This window comes from Sapajus apella, unplaced genomic scaffold, assembly GCF_009761245.1.
Source record: "Sapajus apella isolate SASKATOON/1434 unplaced genomic scaffold, GSC_monkey_1.0 scaffold62, whole genome shotgun sequence".
NCBI lineage: Eukaryota > Metazoa > Chordata > Mammalia > Primates > Cebidae > Sapajus > Sapajus apella.
This window is the reverse complement of record NW_022437002.1, coordinates 18,005,017-18,024,596: the sequence shown is the minus strand read 5'-3', so window position 1 is coordinate 18,024,596 and position 19,580 is coordinate 18,005,017. Positions and strand designations below refer to the sequence as shown.

Below are 19,580 nucleotides of genomic sequence, written 5' to 3'. Positions count from 1 at the left end.
TGCAAGATAATCCCAGCTCTTAGGGAGGTAGAGGTGGGAGGATAGCTTGAGCCTAGGAGTTCGAGATCTGCCTGGGCAATATAGTGAGACCCTGTTCTCCACAAAAAGGGGGGTGGGGGGGAGAGAGCTATCTTGATCCACACAAAAAATAAAGAGGTACAAATCATCTCTACACTGAACAATCCTGAATCCTTTCACTACACTATATCAGAAGAGACCACCAGCAATGGAAAGGAAGCATGATTCAGTCCCCAGCAGATTACAACAGACAAATCTAAACATCTCTGCTACATGTTCCTGCAACAGTTAAAACTTACAGTGAAAAGAAACAAACACAGGTCTAAACTTCTCAAATGCCAAGCCCAAGATATCATGAATTTAGTAGACCAAGAATACTTGGAAGGAATCAAGAGTTTTAAAGAAAAGACATAAAGAAAGAGGGGAAATTGGCCAAATATACGCCAGTACAATCTCCTCCCCTGGAATAATTTATGTGATATAGGCGGAAGTTCTCTTCATGGCAGGGAACCTATCTCCATCCCCAATCTCAAGATGAGGAAAGGAATTTCCACCACACCTTAGTAAATTTGCCCACCACCAGGAAAATGAGATAATTCTGTCTTTGATTATTTGCAGTCGGTATTCACACAGTTCTAATAGAATCAACCTGGTAAAAGAGATAGGAGAAAAATTTAAAAACCTTAGATTGGGCACTGCCTCAGATTCTGGGCAAGGCTATATTTCCAGTGCCTAGGACAGTGCCTGATACATGGTTATTATTTGGAGAATTAATGAATGGGACAGAGTGGGGAATTAAGGAAAGGGATATAATGGTTTCATAATACATTCTTAAAGTAGTACATTTTTGGTAATCAAAGGAAAGCAGCCAATGAGACTATAAGATTTTTTTCTCTGAATAGAGTATACTTCTACTACTGAGGCCCGCCCAAACATGAGCCTTGGAACTAGTTAGTACAGGCTGCCTCTGATTACACATTGTCTGGGAAGTTGTGATATATTTGGTTTGTCTTTACTAGTTCCCATGGCCTCTGGATTTCTCTGGAAGCTCCAAATTATAAGCCCATTCATAGGTTACATTTCTAGACCAGTTGCTTGGAGAGCTAGTCGTTGAAAGGAAATACAAAATGTCCTGTAATCACTTTATATGTTGACCCAATACATACATAGTTTAATGAGGTACTAATACAAACTTTAATCTGTTACTAATACAGATTAAACCCTGTATTAGTAACAACATTTTTTTTTTTTTTTTTTGAGACACTGTCACCAGGTGCCAGGCTGGAGTGTAGTAGTGCAATCTTGGCTCACTGCAACCTCCACCTCCTGGGTTCAAGCAATTCTCCTGCCTCAGCCTCCCGAGTAGCTAGGACACCACACCCAGCTAATTTTTGTATTTTAGTAGAGACAGGTTTCACTATGTTGGCCAGGATGGTCTCAATCTCTTGACCTCATGATATGCCTCTCAAAGTGCTGGGATTACAGGTGTGAGCCACTGCGCCTGGCTAGTAACAATTCTTTTCTACCTCTTCCCTCAATAAATTGCCTAGCTGTCTGGCCTGTGCCCAAATTTCCACAGCGGAAAACATTAGAACACAGTTTAGTTTCTACGAGGCAGCCATGGGTACAGATGCTACATAAGGACCAGGCCCCCATTTTCAATAGATCACTATTGTGGTCATTTTTATTGTTGTTGTTTTTATCTATTTATTATTCTGTTTTTTCTTTTACTCTCAATTTTTTATTTTTTAATTTCTTTTGTATTATTTGTCACATGCCATGATCAGGAACACAGTCTTTTTGAGACAGGGTTTTACTCTGTCATCCAGGCTGGACTGCAGTGGTGCAACCTTGGTCCACTGTAGACTTGACCTCCTAGGCTTAAGTGATCCCCCAACCATACCCTCCCGAGTAGCTGGGACTACAAATGCACACCACCACACCTGGCTAAATTTTGTTATTATTTCACAGAGATAAGGTCTCACTATGTTGCCCAGGCTGGTTGTGAACTCCTGGGCTCAAGTGATCCTCCTGCCTCAGCCTCCCCAAATGCTGGGATTACAGGCGGGGGCCATCACACCTGGCCCACAGTTATTTTTTAATGACAAGTAATTGCAAGGTTCTGTCAGGCACTTAAAATACTCAAAAAGGTGTAAGCATATTCAATCCTTGGTGTTCAGAGGTCCATAGCTGAAGACACTATGATACGTGAGGAAGAGAACTCAAGCAACATATTTTGGCACAGGTAGTCAGTGGCACAGAAGCTTAGGAGGCTTCCAAGAGAAAGGCAGAAGATCTGAGGAATTCAGAATCCACAGCAGAGAGAGTTACTGGAAATACCGTGATGGCAAATAAATATACAAGAGGACTAGAAAACAATCAGTCTAGGTTGAAGGAAAAAATGAGAAGGCTCTAGAAGAAATGTTTCTAGAAGGATGGAGTAGGGTGGGAGGAAGATCAGATTAGAAGATTAAAGCATCTAATGTAATATACTGAAAAACATTTTGCAAGTCGGATAGAAAATTTGGGGTGAATAAATGATGCTACATAGAACGTAAAGAAATGCAAGTGAGACAATTATTACCCTCAGGAAAACAAAAAGTCACAAAACAAAACATATAATCCTAATGCACAATGACTCCATTAGAAATAATATTAAGTTGTAATAATTTGACACTGAAATAGGTAAAAGAATTTAAAGTAGTTAGTTTTGATTTAAAAAAATCAAGAATGATAGGAATAAGGTAAGGGAATTTCAAGACTCTTTTATTAACTTTAAAGAGCTAACGGACTTTTGAAATTATATTCACATATTTCTTTGACAAAATAAAAATTAAATTTAAAATGTGGATGGCTTACACATATGTAAATAGTACAATAAATGGAGCAATGTTACCAAGGTAGGAGAATGTCATGGCAGTAATTATTCTGCATTTTAGTTGGTACAATCATGGTTCAAATCCAAGCTATAGTAGCATGTTTAAAGAACACTTGTCACCAGAAAAGAGACCTTGTCTGAGGCCCTGAGAGCAGGTTCTTGGATCTCATGCAGGAACTAATTCAAGATGTCACAGAATATAGTGAAATTTATTAGAGACTTCTCTATTACAAAGTAGGACATCCTCAGAATTCAAGAGAAGGAATACCCCTACCTTAAACATAGTGCTTGCTTATATAGGTTGTTAAGCATAGTGTACTTCATTTCAAAGGCTTGTGAGCAGCTTGTGACAGGCTATTAGTACTGTTATTTCCCTGTGTTACTACTGATGTTTGCAAAAATTCATGAGTGCATTATTATCTTTAAAGCAAAACCTATTCTTAAGCTAAGAATGCTGTTTGTTCTTAAAGTACTAAAACATTAATAAGTTCTGCATCTTTTAGTTAGCATCATTAACTTGTTCCCACAACCCCTTGGGAATGTAAGAGGTTTGGCTTTATCTGGCCTTTATTCAAAATGGAATCACTCTGGTTTGGATGCCTCTGACAAACCTATCAGATGATCACATCAATCCCCTGTTCAAAATCCTCCAGCCGTTACAGCCAAATAAATAAATAAATATCCAAATCAGTGATGAGTATGACAATCAAGACCCTTCAAGACATAGCCCCCTGCCAATTTGTCCCACCCATCATCATGTCTCCTACCTAATTTCAAACTATACCAACAGGCTACAGTAACCAAAACAGCATGGTTCTGGTACAAAAGCACAAACACAGTCCAAGAGAAAAGGTTACAGAATCGAGAAATAAAGCCACACATCTATAACCTTCTGATCTTTGACAAAATGGACAAAAACAAGCAATGAAGAAAGGAAACCCTATTCAACAAATGGTGCTGGGATAGCTGGCTAGCCATGTACAGAATGTTGAAACTAGACCCTTTCACCATACATAAAAATCAACTCAAGATGAATCAAAGACTTAAATGTAAAACCTAAAAGTAGGCCGGGCGCAGTGGCTCAAGCCTGTAATCCCAGCACTTTGGGAGGCCGAGGCGGGTGGATCACGAGGTCAAGAGATCGAGACCATCCTGGTCAACATGGTGAAACCCCGTCTCTACTAAAACTACAAAAAATTAGCTGGGCATGGTGGCGCGTGCCTGTAGTCCCAGCTACTCAGGAGGCTGAGGCAGGAGAATTGCCTGAACCCAGGAGGCGGAGGTTGTGGTGAGCCGAGATCGCGCCATTGCACTCCAGCCTGGGTAACAAGAGCGAATCTCCGTCTCAAAAAAAAAAAAAAAAACTAAAACTATAAAAACCCTGTAAGAAATCCTAAAATATACCACTCTGGACATAGGACTTGACAGAATTCATGTTGAAGACTCCAAAAGCAATTGCAACAAAAACAAAAACAGACAACAGACAACCTGCAGAATGGGAGAAAATATTTGCAAAATATACATCTGACAAAGGTCTAATATCCAGAATCTATTAAAACAAAAAACAAAACCAAAAAAAACTTAACTGAACAAGCAAAAAACAAATAATCCCACTAAAAAATAGGCAAAAGACACAAACAGACTCTTCTCAAAAGATACACAAGCAGCCAACAAACATGAAAACATGCTCTACATCACTAATCATCTGAGAAATGCAAATCAAAACCACAAGGAGATACCATTTTACACCAATCAGAATGGCTATTACTAAAAAGTCAAAAAATAACAGATGTTGGTGAGACTGCAGAGAAAAGGATATGCGTGCACATTGTTGGTGGAACTGTAAATTAGTTCAGCCCCTGTGGAAAGCAGTTTGGAGATTTCTCAAAGAACTAAAAGTAGACTTACCATTCAACCCAGCAAACTCATCACTAGAAATATGCCCAAAGGAAAATAAGTCACTCTCCCAAAAAGACATTTGCATTCACATGTTCATCACAGTGCTATTCACTATAACAAAGACATGGAATCAAACTAGGTGCCCATCAACAGAGAACTGAATAAAGAAAATGTGGTACATATACACCATGGAATAGTACACAGCCGTTAAAAAAGAATGAAATTGGCTGAGCACAGTGGCTCACTCCTGTAATCCCAGCATTTTGGGAGGTCAAGGTGGGTGGATCACTTTAGGCCAAGAGTTCAAGACCAGCCTGGCCAACATAGTGAAACCTTGTCTCTACTAAAATACAAAAATTAGCTGGCCATGGTGGCACACACCTGTGATCCTAGCTACTTGGGAAACTGAGACATGAGAATTGCTTAAGCCTGGAAGGTGGGGGTTGTAATGAGCCAAGATCATGCCACTGCACTCCAGCCTATGCAACAGAGCGAGACCCTGTCTCAAAAAAAAAAAAAAAAAAAAAACGCTGGGCATGGTGGCTCATGCCTGTAATCTCAGCACTTTGGGAGGCCAAGGCAGGCAGATCACCTGAGGTCAGGAGTTCAAGATCAGCCTGGCCAACACAGTGAAACCCTGTCTTAAAAAAAAAAAAAGAAAGAAAAGAACAAGAAAAAGAAATTACCTCCTTTATAGCAATATGGATGCAGCTAGAGGCCACTATCCTAAGCAAACACATGCAAGAACAGAAAACCAATGACCCCTTGTTCTCACCTATAAGTGGGAGCTAAACACTGAATACACATGGATACAAGGAAGTGAACAATAGACACTGAGGCCTACTTCAGGGTAGAGGGTGGGAGGAGGGCGAGGATCGAAAAACTATCTATTGGGCACTACGTCCATTATGTGAGTGACAAAATAATGTGTACGCCTAACCCCCATGACACCCAATTTACCCATGTAATAAAAAGTATATATATATCAAGGACAATGGGGGTCAGAGTTCTTACTTTCAAAGAGGGAAGTTACAAATATAAAAATGAAAACTAGAACAAAACTGGAATTGAAAGTGAAGGTATCAGTGTGAGCTTAGTTTTCAATAAACAGAAATCAAGAAATAAAGACGTGTGTTACACGTATACATTCCCTGGGAACAGTGAACCTAATATCAGCAACCATGTCTACCGCCAATATTTTGGGCTTTTTTTTTTTTTTTTTTTTTTTTTTTTTTTTTTTAGAGACAGTGAAGTGAAGTGATGTGATCATAACTCACTGCAACCTCGAACTCCTGGGCTCAAATGATCCTCCTGAATAGCTGGGACTACAGGGATGTGCCACCACACTTGGCTAATTTTTTTTTTTTAAAGAAATGGGGCCTCACTAAGTTACTCAGGCTGGTCTTGAACTCCTCAGCCCCCTAAAGTGCTGGGATTATACCATGTCTGATCCATATTTTGGCTTTTAAAAAGCATTCTCCACTAAAAAGAATTATGCTGCCTAGAGAAAAAGCTAACTCAAGGGCCAGTGACGGTACAAAATAAGCCAGCTCAGAATATCTTCTCAGGGCAGAAAGTTTTGTAGTTCCCAAAGAATGACGGAGACATCAAAAAAACACAAACGCCAGCATGAAGAAACGTCCCTAGACCAGTTATGATACAATTTGAGCATCAAAAATATAGTGGTATTAACATTATATAACCTAACAAATAAGACAAATCCACTGAATTTTGGGGGGAGAGGGTGGTGAGGAGACAGAGTCTCACTCTGTGGCCCAGGTTGGACTGCAGTGGTATGATCTTGGCTCACTAAAACCTCCACCTCCTGGGTTCAAGCAATTCTTGTGCCTCAGCCTCCTGTGTACTGGGATTATAGGCGTGAGCCACAATGACAGGCTAATTTTGTATTTTTGACAGATGGGGTTTCATTATGTTGGCCAGGCTGGTCTTGAACTCCTGACCTTAAGTGATCCACCCACCTCAGACTCCCAAAGTGCTAGGATTACAAGCATGAGTCACAGCGCCTGGCCGAAAGTTCACTGCATTTATACAGTATAATAAAATATGTGAAAAATAAATAGAGAGCGGCTAAAGTGTTTGCTATGGTGAAATGCCAACTGATGGGTATAGAAAGAATTATGAAATTGTAAAAACACCATTTGGTGACCAGTGTAGTATAATAATACAACAAAGAAATAACAATCAATCCTAAAAACAAGGGGTTATAATTTAATGAGGAAGGGGTACTTACATAATTTTAAGAACATTCCCATACAATACTTATTAATTACAAAGGGAATAAGAGTAACTTTACAGCAGCAAAACATCACCTTAATAAAGTGATCAAGGTGTAACTTCATAGTTATGGGACAAAATGAAAACCTGTATCATCTAAAAGGATGGGATGAGAAGAACATAACATTGCTGGGTGCAGTAGTTCATGCCTGTAATCCCAGCCCTTTGGGAGGCCAACGCAGGAGAATTGCTTGAACCCAGGAGTTCAAGACCAGCCTGGGCAATATAACAAGACCCTGTCTCTAAGAAAATTTTTTTAAACTTAACTAGGCATGGTAGTGCATGCCTGTAGTTCCAGCTACTCTACCAGGAAGCTGGGGTGAGAGGATCAGTTGAGCCCAGGAATTAGTGATTATGCCACTGCACTTCAGCTTGGGCAACAGAGTGAGACTCTATCTCAAAAAAAAAAGAAGAAGAAGAAAAGAAGAAAGAAGGAAGGAAGAAGAAGAAGAAAGAGGAAGAGGAAGAAGAGGAAGAAGAGGAGGAAGAGGAGGAGGAAGAGGAGGAGGAGGAGGAGGAGGAGGAGGAGGAAGAAAATACCACTCTTTCATGATATTTCTGCCAAAGGCTCATAACCTGGTTCTAATCCTGAGGAAATAATTAAAAGACAAATCCAAATAAAAGGACATCCTACCAAATAAAGTAGCCTGTAATCTTCAAAAGTATCAAGGTGATAAATGTTGAGGAAATAACTACAAAACTGCATCAGATTGAAGGATATAGAAGAAGAATAACAGTAAAATTCTAACACATGATCCTGGATCACAGCCTTCTGTTACAAAGAATATTACTGGGACATTTGGTGAAATATGAATTAAACTTGTAGATTAGATGGTAGTATTTATTAACGTTGATTTTCTAATTTTAATGGCTGTATTGTGGTTATAAAAATGTCTCTGTAGGAAGTATACACTGAAGTATTCAGGGCTGACAAGATAACATGTCAGGAACTGATTCTGTACAGGTTAGGACAAGGGCTGTCAAACATTTTCTGTAAAACCAATATAACAAGCATTTTAGGCTTTGCAGGTCACATGTGGTCTCTGTCACATATTCCTTGTTTTTTTTGTAAATATCCATTAAAAATGTAAACTTCATTATTAGCTTGTGGCTTGTATAAACACAGGCTACAGCACATTTGGTTCATGGGGTTTATTTTGCTGATCCCTGGTTTGTGGGGTGAAAAGCTCTTTGATCTATTCTTGGAATTCTGAGATTCAAAAAATATTTCTGCTAACACCCAGAGAAATCACTTGAAAAGTTCTGAGAATGACTGAATAGAGCTGAATAGGGCTGAAAGTTTATTAAATAAAAGCATCCCTTTTACTCTACCTCATGCTGCAAAGTTTACTACTGCCTATGTGGGCATCTTCTCCTGCTCAGCAGGCCTAGTATGCAGTTGAATGTATGAATGAATAAATGAATCTATCTCAGTTTCCCAAAACAGGAAAATGGATTCCCTTCACATAAAATTTAAAAAAACAAAAACAAAAGCACCTTTAAGGACTATTTTAATATGACTTTTTACTTGGCTAGATTGAGATACCATTTCTCACCTCTTAGATTAGCAAAAATTCAAAAGCTTGACAATCATATTGTTGGCAAGGCTGTGTGCAAATGGGCAATCTTAAACTGTTGATGAAAATGTGAAATGGTATAACCACAGACTGTGGAGGGAAACTGGACATTAATAAAATTACATATACATTTAATCTTTGACTCAGCTATCCCAGTTCTAGGAATTTATCCCCCCCCCAAAAAAAATATATATATATTTTTACATATATATATATTTTTTTTTACATATATATATATTTTTTTTACATATATATATATATATATTTATATCCTATCTATCTAATCTATCCACACACACATATGTATGCATTAACAATTAAAGCTACGAAAATTAATTCTTCTATGCCAAGGATCTATCATCGTAAATTAACTGTTTCTCTGATTCTACTCTAGTATGCTAGTTTCTTAACAGCAGGACTCTCTAGTCCTGAGCCCATCCTGTCTACCAAAATGAAGTCATCAGAATCACTACTGGCTCCTCCTCCTGTGGCATCCAGGGACAGGAAACAAAGGCTGGTGCCTTCTAGATCCATTCTCACCTTTCAGAGTCCCAGGGTCTATATAACAAGGATGACTACTACATATACTTCCTCCTCCTACATGTGCCAGAAGAGGAAGCCAAGGTTTTCCTCAGCTGAGTAATCAGTTAGCTACTTAAATGGCAAAGTCCAAGGGGCTGCACCACCACCAACTTCCCCCTGTGCTGCTCTGGGCAAACAATCTTCACTACAAAGCAGTAATCAGCAGGTATGAAACACTGACAAAGGAACTATGGACATTCAGGTTTTAGGCTGAAGACTCAGGAAAGAGCCTAAGCTAAGCTGACTCGAGTAAGGGTACTTACCTGTAACTTCAGGGTAAACAAATAATGATGGAAAAATTCTTTTGTGTAAGTACCGCAGTTAATAAAGGGAAGAGGAATATGATCTTTTGCAAACTCCTAATACTTAATCCAAAAAAAGAAAATAGTTAATCTAAGTGATAATTATCAATGGTCACTACTAACAAAACAAGAGAGATTCTTGACATTACCTGCCTCCTGACAAATGTACACTGAACCAACTATTAGGCATTCTTTCCACCCCTTCAACCCAACCAAACCACAATCAGGTCAAGCCCCCAGCTTACAGGAAATATAGAGTTCATAAGAATATGTTAGAAAACCTATCAGGGAAGCAATCAGCAAAATCCAGAATGTGGGAAAGTCTACAAGAACAAAAAATCAGTTTCTGCAACAAATTAATTGCAAGGAAAAAGAGAGAGGGTGAGAATACCCTAGATAAAAATAAACTTTGAAGTACAGTCTGGACAACATAGCAAGACCCTAGTTCTACAAAAAAATGGAAAAAAGTAGCCAGGCTTGTGGTGCATGTCTACAGTCCCAGCTAATTTTGAGGCTAAGGTTGGAGGATTGTTTGAGCCCAGGAGTTCAAGGTTGCAGTGAGCCGTGATCATGCCACTGCACTCCAGCCTGGGCAACAGAGAGACTGCCTCAAAACAAAACAAAACAAAACAAAACAAAACAAAACAAAACAAAACAGAAGAGTGACCACATATTCCAATTATTTAATAGGTTTATGTCTGTCGTCCCAGTATAATTATTAACAGAATCCTCTTTCATTATCAAAAGTTTCCTAGTTTAGATACTAAATTGTATCATCACCCTACTTAAGAGACATTTTAACCAAATACACTGTGCTGACATAGTTTGGCTACTGATTCCAAAAAACCAACTGCAAAAAACATTTGAACACTAAATGGATATTTAATGATATTGGTAAACTATTCACTGCTTTAGGTGTGGTAATAATATTGTGGTAAGAAAAGAAAAAATAAAAAACAACAACAAAAAAATAATATTGTGGTTACATTTTTAAGGAGTCCTTACACTTAGAGATACAAATACTTATAGATGAAATGACATAAAACTTGAGATTTGCTTCAAAATAAGCGAGAGACAGAGAAAGAAAATAGGTGGGGGTGTAGATGAGATAGTATACCATTAGCTGACAATGTAGACAATACTGGGGTAGTGTGAGTCTTTCCACTTTTGAATGTTTTTGAGATTTTTTCCATAATATAAAGTTAAATTTAGTAAACAAAATTTTCCTAGTTCTAGAAATAGAAGTATCCTAGAAAGCTTCAGCTTCCTGCTCTTAGGCAAGAGCAAGCATTTGGCATCTAGCCATACAGAATTGTATCTTTATTCAGGGTCACCTGGAGCCAGGTTCTATGAAAAACTATCACATGTAAGGGTTCCTAAAGTTAAATCACAGCTACTAGTTTTCATTATTTTACCTTTCAAAGAAAAAAAAATCAAAAAACCTTCCCTTCTCTAACAAGAGAATCACTTCTTGTAGATGCTCAAGATATTCTTAAGATGCTCCTTCCCTGCTATAAGAGAAATGAAGTACCTTAAAACTGCTTTGATGGGCTCAAAACTCCTCAAGGCTAAAAAATGGTCTTTTAGAAAAGTGTTTTTCATTTCAGTCTATGTCCTGGTGAGCCCCAACAGGCCAGTTTTCAGCAGAAACAATTAGTGAGACTGCATGAGAGAGAAGGAGGGCACCCAGCTGCCACTGCCACTAATGGAGCTTCCGCAGTACGGACATATGGTGGGTAATACATAGTTATCCAAGGGAAAATGAGAACATGAGAAAATTAATAGAAGCAAAGAAAAAAGGCAACGGAAGCAAAATGAAGTGCTAAGGATTAGCAACATCTGAGTTTCCCAACAATGGCAGCAGCAAAATAACCAGTGTATCAGCCCAGGTTATACTCTGGACAATTATAGATGCACTAACTCACTTGATTCTCACTAGAAACCTTGAAGTACTATTATGAGTCACATTTTAATGATGTAGAACTGAGGTAGAAAGAAGTGAAGTAATCTGCCTACTACCACTGTGCTTCAGGGCCAGGATAAGAACAAGAAAAGAGGAAGTGTTCCTCTTTTGAAAAGCAGTTGTTTAATAAAAGACAAGACAAAAAAAGGAGGTGTTAGAAAATGAAAATAGTGCTTTCTCTTTGGTAGGAAATAACTTTGACACTACCAAAAAGGTGTTTCAAAGCTGCCTGGTTCTGGGGGAGGCCCAAAGGAACACCTGTCCATCTGCCACACAAGTCTATTGAAAGTCTCTTATACATGTGACATAGGAGGGGACAGAGGACTAAACTGGTACCAATAGACAAAAGCTTCGGGAGTGAACTGCTTGTTGCTCAGGATGTTCAAGCAAAGGCTGAATAGCTTTTTGCTAGACATTGTATGGAAGGAATTCCTATGTAGTAGAAACTAAGCTAAAGCTAGAACACTTCCAATATAAAAATCACTCTACTAAAGATTTCCTGCTGCAAGTCCTCCTACTTCAGGGCTGACAAAGTCTATGGCAACTCAAAACTGATTGAAAACCTAAGTCATTCTGTGTTCCATTAAGTTTTTAATATCAAACTTGTATCCCTAGCAGGCCTACAGCTGGGCCAGTGAATAGCCAGAGACACAACTGTCTCCTCTCTTCAAGGATACCAGTTACAACACAAAGTCAATCTAGCACTCTTACTCTAAAAATGTAACACCATGTCTGAGTACCAATCAATATGCTGGAATCATTTTATTAGAGGATAGACAAATGGGCTAAAGGTTGGTTATTTAATTCAACCAAAATCACAATCAAATTTATTATGCTTCTTAAGGTTCACCATACCTATCTGAGACACTTAACAGCTAGCATCAATGTCTGTTTATAACAGACTAATTCCTTCTAATCAAGGCATAATATGCAATGTATTATAGAGCTAGAGTGGGTATCATTTCAATACTGTATCTTGTCCTTCAAATTATTATGGGCAACAATTTGTAAGGTCCTAAGACCATCCCTAACATGCAGTCAATAAAGAGGGTTAAGACCTTGAGCAGGGCTAGTCCTCACTACACTATGATGCAAAGGGACACTGTTTTCCAACCCTTTGGGACAATGCTGCCACATGCCTCAATAGGTGTATTGGTTTACTAGGGCTGCCATACTTAACAAAGTTACACAAACTGGGTGACTTAACCCATAAAAATGTATTTCCTCACAGTTCAGGCTAGAAGTCCAAGATAAGGGTATTAGCAGGGTTGGTTTCTTCTATTACCTCACTCGTTGGCTTGTAAATTGCTACTTTCTCCATTTGTCTTCCCATGGCCTTCCCTCTATGCTTCTCTGTGTCCTAATCCCCTCTTCTTGTAAGGACACAAGTCATACTGGATTAGGATCTATCTCAATGACTTCATTTAACCTTAATTGCCCCTTTAAAGATTCTATCTCCAAATACAGTGATGCTCTGAGGTACTGGGGGTTAGGACTTCAACACATACAAACTTTAGTAGAACATAATTCAGCCTGTAATAGTTATATTCATCAAAAAAAGAGAGAGAGAGGGAGAGAGAAAGATAAAAGACATCCTAATATGGACACTGCAATGACTCTGGCTGCAGTGGAGTACAGGCACAGACCACAGGTCCTGAGGTGCAGGCGCTGAGGTGAGCAGTCCCTGGAACCCGCCCCTGGAAGCCCTCTCCTACTTCCCTCTCTACTGGAACTCAGAGTCAAATTCACTGCTGGTAGCACTCAATTTTCAGTTCTTCGCTTATGCACATTGTTTACTGGAACCACTTTTCTCATCTTTCTACTTTACTTATTTGCTTAATAATTTCAGTAAGAAAGGTTCATCAAATGGATATTGTAGAATGGAGGCTCATCACTGTCTTCAATAAGCACAGATTCTGTCCTGGACTATGAATTTGAGTACAGAGAACAAAACTAAGTTAATAGACAAGAGTAATGGGCAGAGGTAAAATGGAATGATACAGGCCTTAAAAAAATGGATTTTTTGCTGGGTGTGGTGGCTCACGCCTGTAATCCTAGCACTTTGGGAGGCTGAAGTGGGCAGGTCACTTGAGGTCAGGAGTTCATGACCAGCCTTGCCAACATGGTAAAACCCAGTCTCTACTAAAAATACAAAAATTGGCCAGGCATGGTAGCAGGTGCCTGTAATTCCAGCTACTAGGGAGGTTGAGGCAGGAGAATTGCTTGAACCTAGGAGGCGGAGGTTGCAGTAAGCCAATATCATGCCACTGCACTCCAGCCTGGGTGACAGAGTGAGGCTGTCTCAAAAAAAAAAAAAAGAACAGAGGTTTTTTCAAGAAGGTAATAAAGGTATTGACCTAGAAATGACAATGAACTATGAGAATGCCAATTCCCACCCCCAGGATTAGAGGATTTATTAAACAAGGTTATTAATACATCACCTTGGGAAACGAAAAGACCCAAGGCTACAAAAACAACTTCAGTTCAGAATATATGATATTACATAAGGAAAGTATCTCAGATGGAGACACAGAATAGTGTGGCTGTTAAGAATGTGATCTCTAAAGTCAGACTGCCAAGGTTTCAATCCTAGGTCTGCCACTTAACACAGCTGTGTTATCTTGAGCAATTTATTTACTCTCTTTGCACCCTCGCTTCCTCAAGTATGAAATAAGTACATGATAATATTTCTTTTTTTTTTTTTGGAAACAGAGTCTTGCTTTGTCTCCAGGCACCAGGCTGGAGTGCAGTGGCGCAATCTCAGCTCACTGCAATCTCCGACTCCTGGGTTCAAGCAATTCTCCTGCCTCGGCCTCCCAAGTAGCTGGGACTACAGGTGCATACCGCCACATCCAGCTAATTTTTGTATTTTTTAGTAGAGACAGGGTTTCACCATGTTGGCCAAGATGGTCTCGATCTCTTGAACTCGTGATCTGCCCGCCTCGGCCTCCCAAATTGCTGGGATTAGAGGCATCAGCCACTGCGCCCGGCCGATAATATCTTTCATAGAACTGGCATGAGAAGCAAATGATCTTCACATTTTAAAATGCTAAGAACAGTGCCTGAGAGCTAGTAAGTGCTCAGAGTTTGTAAATTTATTAAATAAATTATCGATTACATATGGTTCATCAGAAACATTAATGATGGCAGTGGCAGCCTGTCACTGCCATGAAGCAGTCATTGCCATGACGTTGACTGCAGTGGGGTACAGGTGCAGGTCACAGGTCCTCAGGTGCAGAGGCCAAGGTGGACAGTCCCTGGAATCCTCCCCTGGAAACCCCCCACAAGCCCAGTGCCCTGGGAACCCACCCCTGAAAGCTGCTATGATGGGGCCAGGCCAAACTGAGCCATCCGCCAGTGGGAGAGAAGTACAACTGGGGCTGCATGATCAGACAAGTCAGTTGGGGTGAGGGGTGGCCAGGAGAAGGGAGCAGGAGACCCTTCCTTTCTGAGTTGGCCAGGTGGGAGCTCCCTGGGTGCAGATGCCGCTGTCCTGCTACAGCTTCCAAATCAGGCATCTCAACTCTCGGGCAGGGAAGGCCTCCTGCCCCTCGCAGGCTCAGAATTGTCTACTCCTGCTACCTGGCTTCTCCCCTCTGTTGATGCCCAATCCAATCTCAGAAAGTTGGGGCTGAGCCTGGGAGCTGTCACAGCCTGGCTGGATGTGCACATGCTTGTGGCAGTGCTGACACACCAACCCCTTGCCACCTTGGCTCCCTCCAGACTTCGGGCACCAACAAGCACGGGAAGGAGGCTGAGGGGTACACTGAAGCCTGGGGGCTGGGTCGCCAGTTCCAGAAACCACAGGGGAACTTGTGGTGCTTTTCCCTGAGGCCCAGAAAAACCCCTGGACTCAGCTGGACTTGGGGAGAGGAGGGAGAGACCACAGCGAGATAACAAGATGACCTGCCTACAGAGAGGAGCCACCCACCCCAGGGCCTCCTCTCTGCTGAGATCTGAACACTCAATGGGAGAACCTGCCTACAGATAGGAGCTACCCACTGCAGGTCCCCTCTAAGCTGTTCTGTCACTCAATAAAGCTCCCCTTCGTCTTGTTCATCCTCTACTTGTCTCTGTACCTCATTCCTTCTGGATGAAGGATAAGAACTAGGGGCCTGCCAAATGGCAGGGCCAAAAGAGCTGTAATACAAACAGAGCTGAAACATGCCCCTTGCTCCCTACATTGTGGGTGACAAGAAGGAGAGAAAAGAGGAGAGAAGAGCTGTAGCCCTTTGGAAAGACCAGACCTGAGAGCTCCCTGAGCCTAAGCTGAGACTCTCCCTTTGAGGCCCGATGGTTCCTAGAATCTTCAAGCTTCTGGGCACCACTGCGTTCCCCAGTGCCAGCTGTGGAAGCTGCTTGCAGTGCACCTGGTCCCAATGCAGCCTCATAGTGAGCTGGCAGCCATGCCAGCCACTGGACCTGGCCACCCGCAGCAGTTGGCATGCCAGACTGTGTGCAGTGGCCAGACCCTACACTCACTTGCTCACACGCCCCTTACCATTCCGTACCAGTCTCTTCAGAGGCGAGGGATTCAGGCTGGTAGCTTAAGCCAAGTTGAGCATGCCAGGCCAAGTAGACCCAGCAGGCCCAAGCAAAACTCAGGCAAAGGCACCACCAGCCACAGAGGTTTCCAGCTAGAAAAGCAACACCTCCCAGAATCCTGTAACAACAGCCAAGGGGTTAAGACCACAGACATTGGAGTAAGATACTGTGGGGCTGAATGCCAGTTTCTACTGCTTATTAGTAACTCCCTTAACCTCTCTGTACTACAGTGTCTTTATCTATAAAATAGATTTACTCAGATTATCCACCTCATCAAAAAAAAAAAAAAAAAAAAAAGAACATGTGTCACCCACCTCATCAGAGTATTTTGAGAATTAAATTTAACCATGTAAGTCATTTTAAAAATATTAATACATAGTAAATACTCAGGAAATGTTACATATTCTTATTCTTTTGATATTTCATTTTCCAACTTTTCTTGACTAAACAAGAGAAAATAATTTAAAAATAATCTGCTTCTACTGGTCTTATGTAACATGTGAATCAGTCAACCAATAAACTCATAAAGCAATAATCACAACTGATGATAGAAGCATGAGCTCAAAATATTAGCAAGACTAAACTTCTGCTTCCAATCATTACGGGAAATCAGAGATCAGATTTACCCTTGCACCATAAAAATAAAAAAATTAGATGAAATATATGAAACAATAGTTTGCAGACACTGGACCAAAGGGGAAACATACAAAGTAGGCCCTAAGACTGCCCTAGCTAGTAACTTAAGCATGTCCTAAGGGTGACAGTAAAAAAAAAAAAAGAAAGAAAAAAAGAAAAGAAAAAAATAATACTAGGAAAAAAAAAAAAGACTGCGCCAGCTTACTATCTGAAGAACATGCCTAGGAAGCAGCAAAATAAGATGGTACTCAAAAAGAGCCCAGCAGTCTCCCTGAGTTGAGAAGACAGAGTTGAGAGCTTGGAGAGGCTAAGGTGGCTAGCATTTTCAAGGCAGGGTACCAGAGAAGAGAGGGCTATACAGAGGGCACTCTAAAGGTCTGCAGGGACTTCCTCTGAATTTTTAGCTGAGTATCTATCAGCATATGTGGGTAAGGAAACTATCCAAGAAAATGAGCAGGTACCCTCTTCAGAGTTCACAAAGGACCCTTAGAATCATTCATGTTCCCATCAGCCTGAGTGGAAAAAACTCATAATACATGGGCATCAAATAGAGTAATCAAAGTACTGCCTCAGTAGTAAGAAAAAAATTAGCCTCAAGTGATGCCCTGGTCTCACCAAACAAAGCCTAACAGTAATCATTCAAAGGATCAAACAGTTTCCAAATAACTGCATCCCAGAGTCCCGTGAATGTTTAAAGGAATACAAAGCTATCCAGCAAACAATGAGCTAAAATCATCTTGTCATATCAATGAACTGGCACTTTGCATACCATAGATACAAAAGAAAAATGGAATGAAGCACTAATACAGTAATCAAACATATGAGCAAGTCTACAAAAAAAACCATGAAATTCAACAACTTTTCATGCCCAAAACTGTAAGATGTTGCTCCAAGTTGTGTGTTCTGAGACCAGTGTCATCAAGAGATACTCAAAACCATGTACCAGGACTGGGTACATCTTAAGCTGTAGGGACTACCAACTACAATCTTTCTCAGCCTCATATGCCAAGGGCTAGTACCTCTGGAAGAGGTGCCTTTTGGGAGAAGTTAGCCTCTAACATTGTCCTGTGTCAATCACTGTCCCAAACTGTCTGTGGAATTTAAGCTCCTGTATTAAATAATGTCACTTAAATCTGCATGATACATCATGCTTCACTTAAATTTTTAGTTTTTCCGGTTATTATTTTCTAACAAAACGCTTAACAAATACCCATTGATCAATCACACTTTCCTTTTTTTAATAGTTTTTTTCCAATTGGTTTCCAAGGTACTTCTCCTGGTCCTTCCTCCTGAATAAATAGCTAATACTTTTTAGTCTAATTCCTCACTATCGTCCCAATCTCTAAAACTTGCCCCAGAGCTCAATCCTTGGATAACTCTTCCTCCTCTATCAATTCCACCTTTAAAATACATCCCCAAATCTGACCACTTCTTAGCATCTCAATCATCATGGGTTCAAACAACCATTGTCTCTTACCTAGTGGCCTTCTAACTATAATCAGAGTGGTGTTTGTTTGTTTGTTTGATTTGAGACACAGAGTGGTGTTTGTTTGTTTGTTTGTTTGATTTGAGACACAGAGTGGTGTTTGTTTGTTTTGAGTCTTGCTCCAATGCTGGAGTGCTGTAGTGTGATCTCACCTCTCTGCAACCTCCACCTCCTGGGTTCAAGCCATCCTCCCACCTTAGCCACCCTAGGGGCAGAGACTATAGGCACACACCACCATGCACAGCTAATTTTTGTATTTTTTTAAGTGACAGGGTTTTGCCATGTTGCTCAGGCTGGTCTCAAACTCCTGAGTGGTCTTGAACTCAAGTGATCCACCTGCCTTGGCCTCCAAAACTGCTGGGATTACAGGTGTAAGCCACCGCGCCCAGCCTAGAGTGATCCTTTGATCTACATCAGATCATGACATTCTTATTTAAACCTTTCAGTGGCTACTCATCTTACTCAGCATTAAAACAAAAGTCCTGGGTGGACATGGTGGCTCATGCCTGTAATCCCAGTGCTTTGGAAGGCCAACGCAGGTGGATCACCTGAGGTCAAGAGTTCCAGACCAGCCTGGTCAACATGGTGAAACCCCGTCTCTACTAAAACTACAAACATTAGCTGGGCGTGGTGGCAGGCGCCTGTACTTCCAGCTACTTAGGAGGCTGAGGCAGAAGAATCCCTTGAACCTGGGAGGCAGAGGCTGTAGTGAGCCAAGATCATGCCATTGTACTTCAGCCTGGGTAACGAGCAAAACTCCATTTCAAAAAGCCTCAAAATTCTTTAATCTGGCTGCTAAATGGGACTACTCCTCAGACCTCATTTCCTAACACTCATCACCTAACTTATTCTGTATCAGCACCACTGGACTCTGCTGCACAAAGAATACATGGAGTGAGCTCCTGGATCAGGCCCCTGGCACTTCATGTTGCCTCTGCCTGAAACACTCTTCTTTCAAATATCTCTATTCAGGCTCCATGACTTCTGTTAGCTCTTTTCTTATATGTCATCTTAACACTGAGGACATCCCTGACCACCTTATATAAAATGTCAAGCCCTGGCCTCCACATTCTCTACTCTCTTTATCCTACTGTATTTTTCTCAGTAGTATTTATGGCTATTTGCTATGTTATATATTTACTCATTAACTTGTCTCTCTTCCTCCACTAGAATCTAAGCTCCTTGAGGACAGGGATTTTATTGTTTTATGTTCACTGCTTTGTTTCCCATGCCTAAAACAGTGTCCTAACACATACTGCATAATCAAATAATGTTGAATATATAAAAAGGAAGGCAGAAAGAATGGGAGAAGGGAGAACCTGAACAAACCATGTAACTCATTTTGGACTCAAATTTTCCCATTGTGTAAAATGTGAGATTTGGACAAAAAGACTCTCCA

General features: G+C 40.6%; 1 protein-coding gene across 9 annotated transcripts in view; it reads right to left on the bottom strand.

The window, feature by feature from the left end:
• Positions 1-19,580, bottom strand: part of MAST2 (microtubule associated serine/threonine kinase 2) — a 239,088-nt gene that overhangs the window by 84,863 nt on the left and 134,645 nt on the right. The window contains exon 1 of one of the 9 annotated variants that reach the window (XM_032247424.1): positions 977-1,277. The exons of the other annotated variants lie outside the window; for them this stretch is intronic. Within the exon in view, the coding sequence (XP_032103315.1) occupies positions 977-1,089 (113 nt within the window). The 5' untranslated portion in view covers positions 1,090-1,277. Of the gene's footprint in view, positions 1-976; positions 1,278-19,580 lie in introns of those variants that run through there. 9 annotated transcript variants of the gene reach the window in all.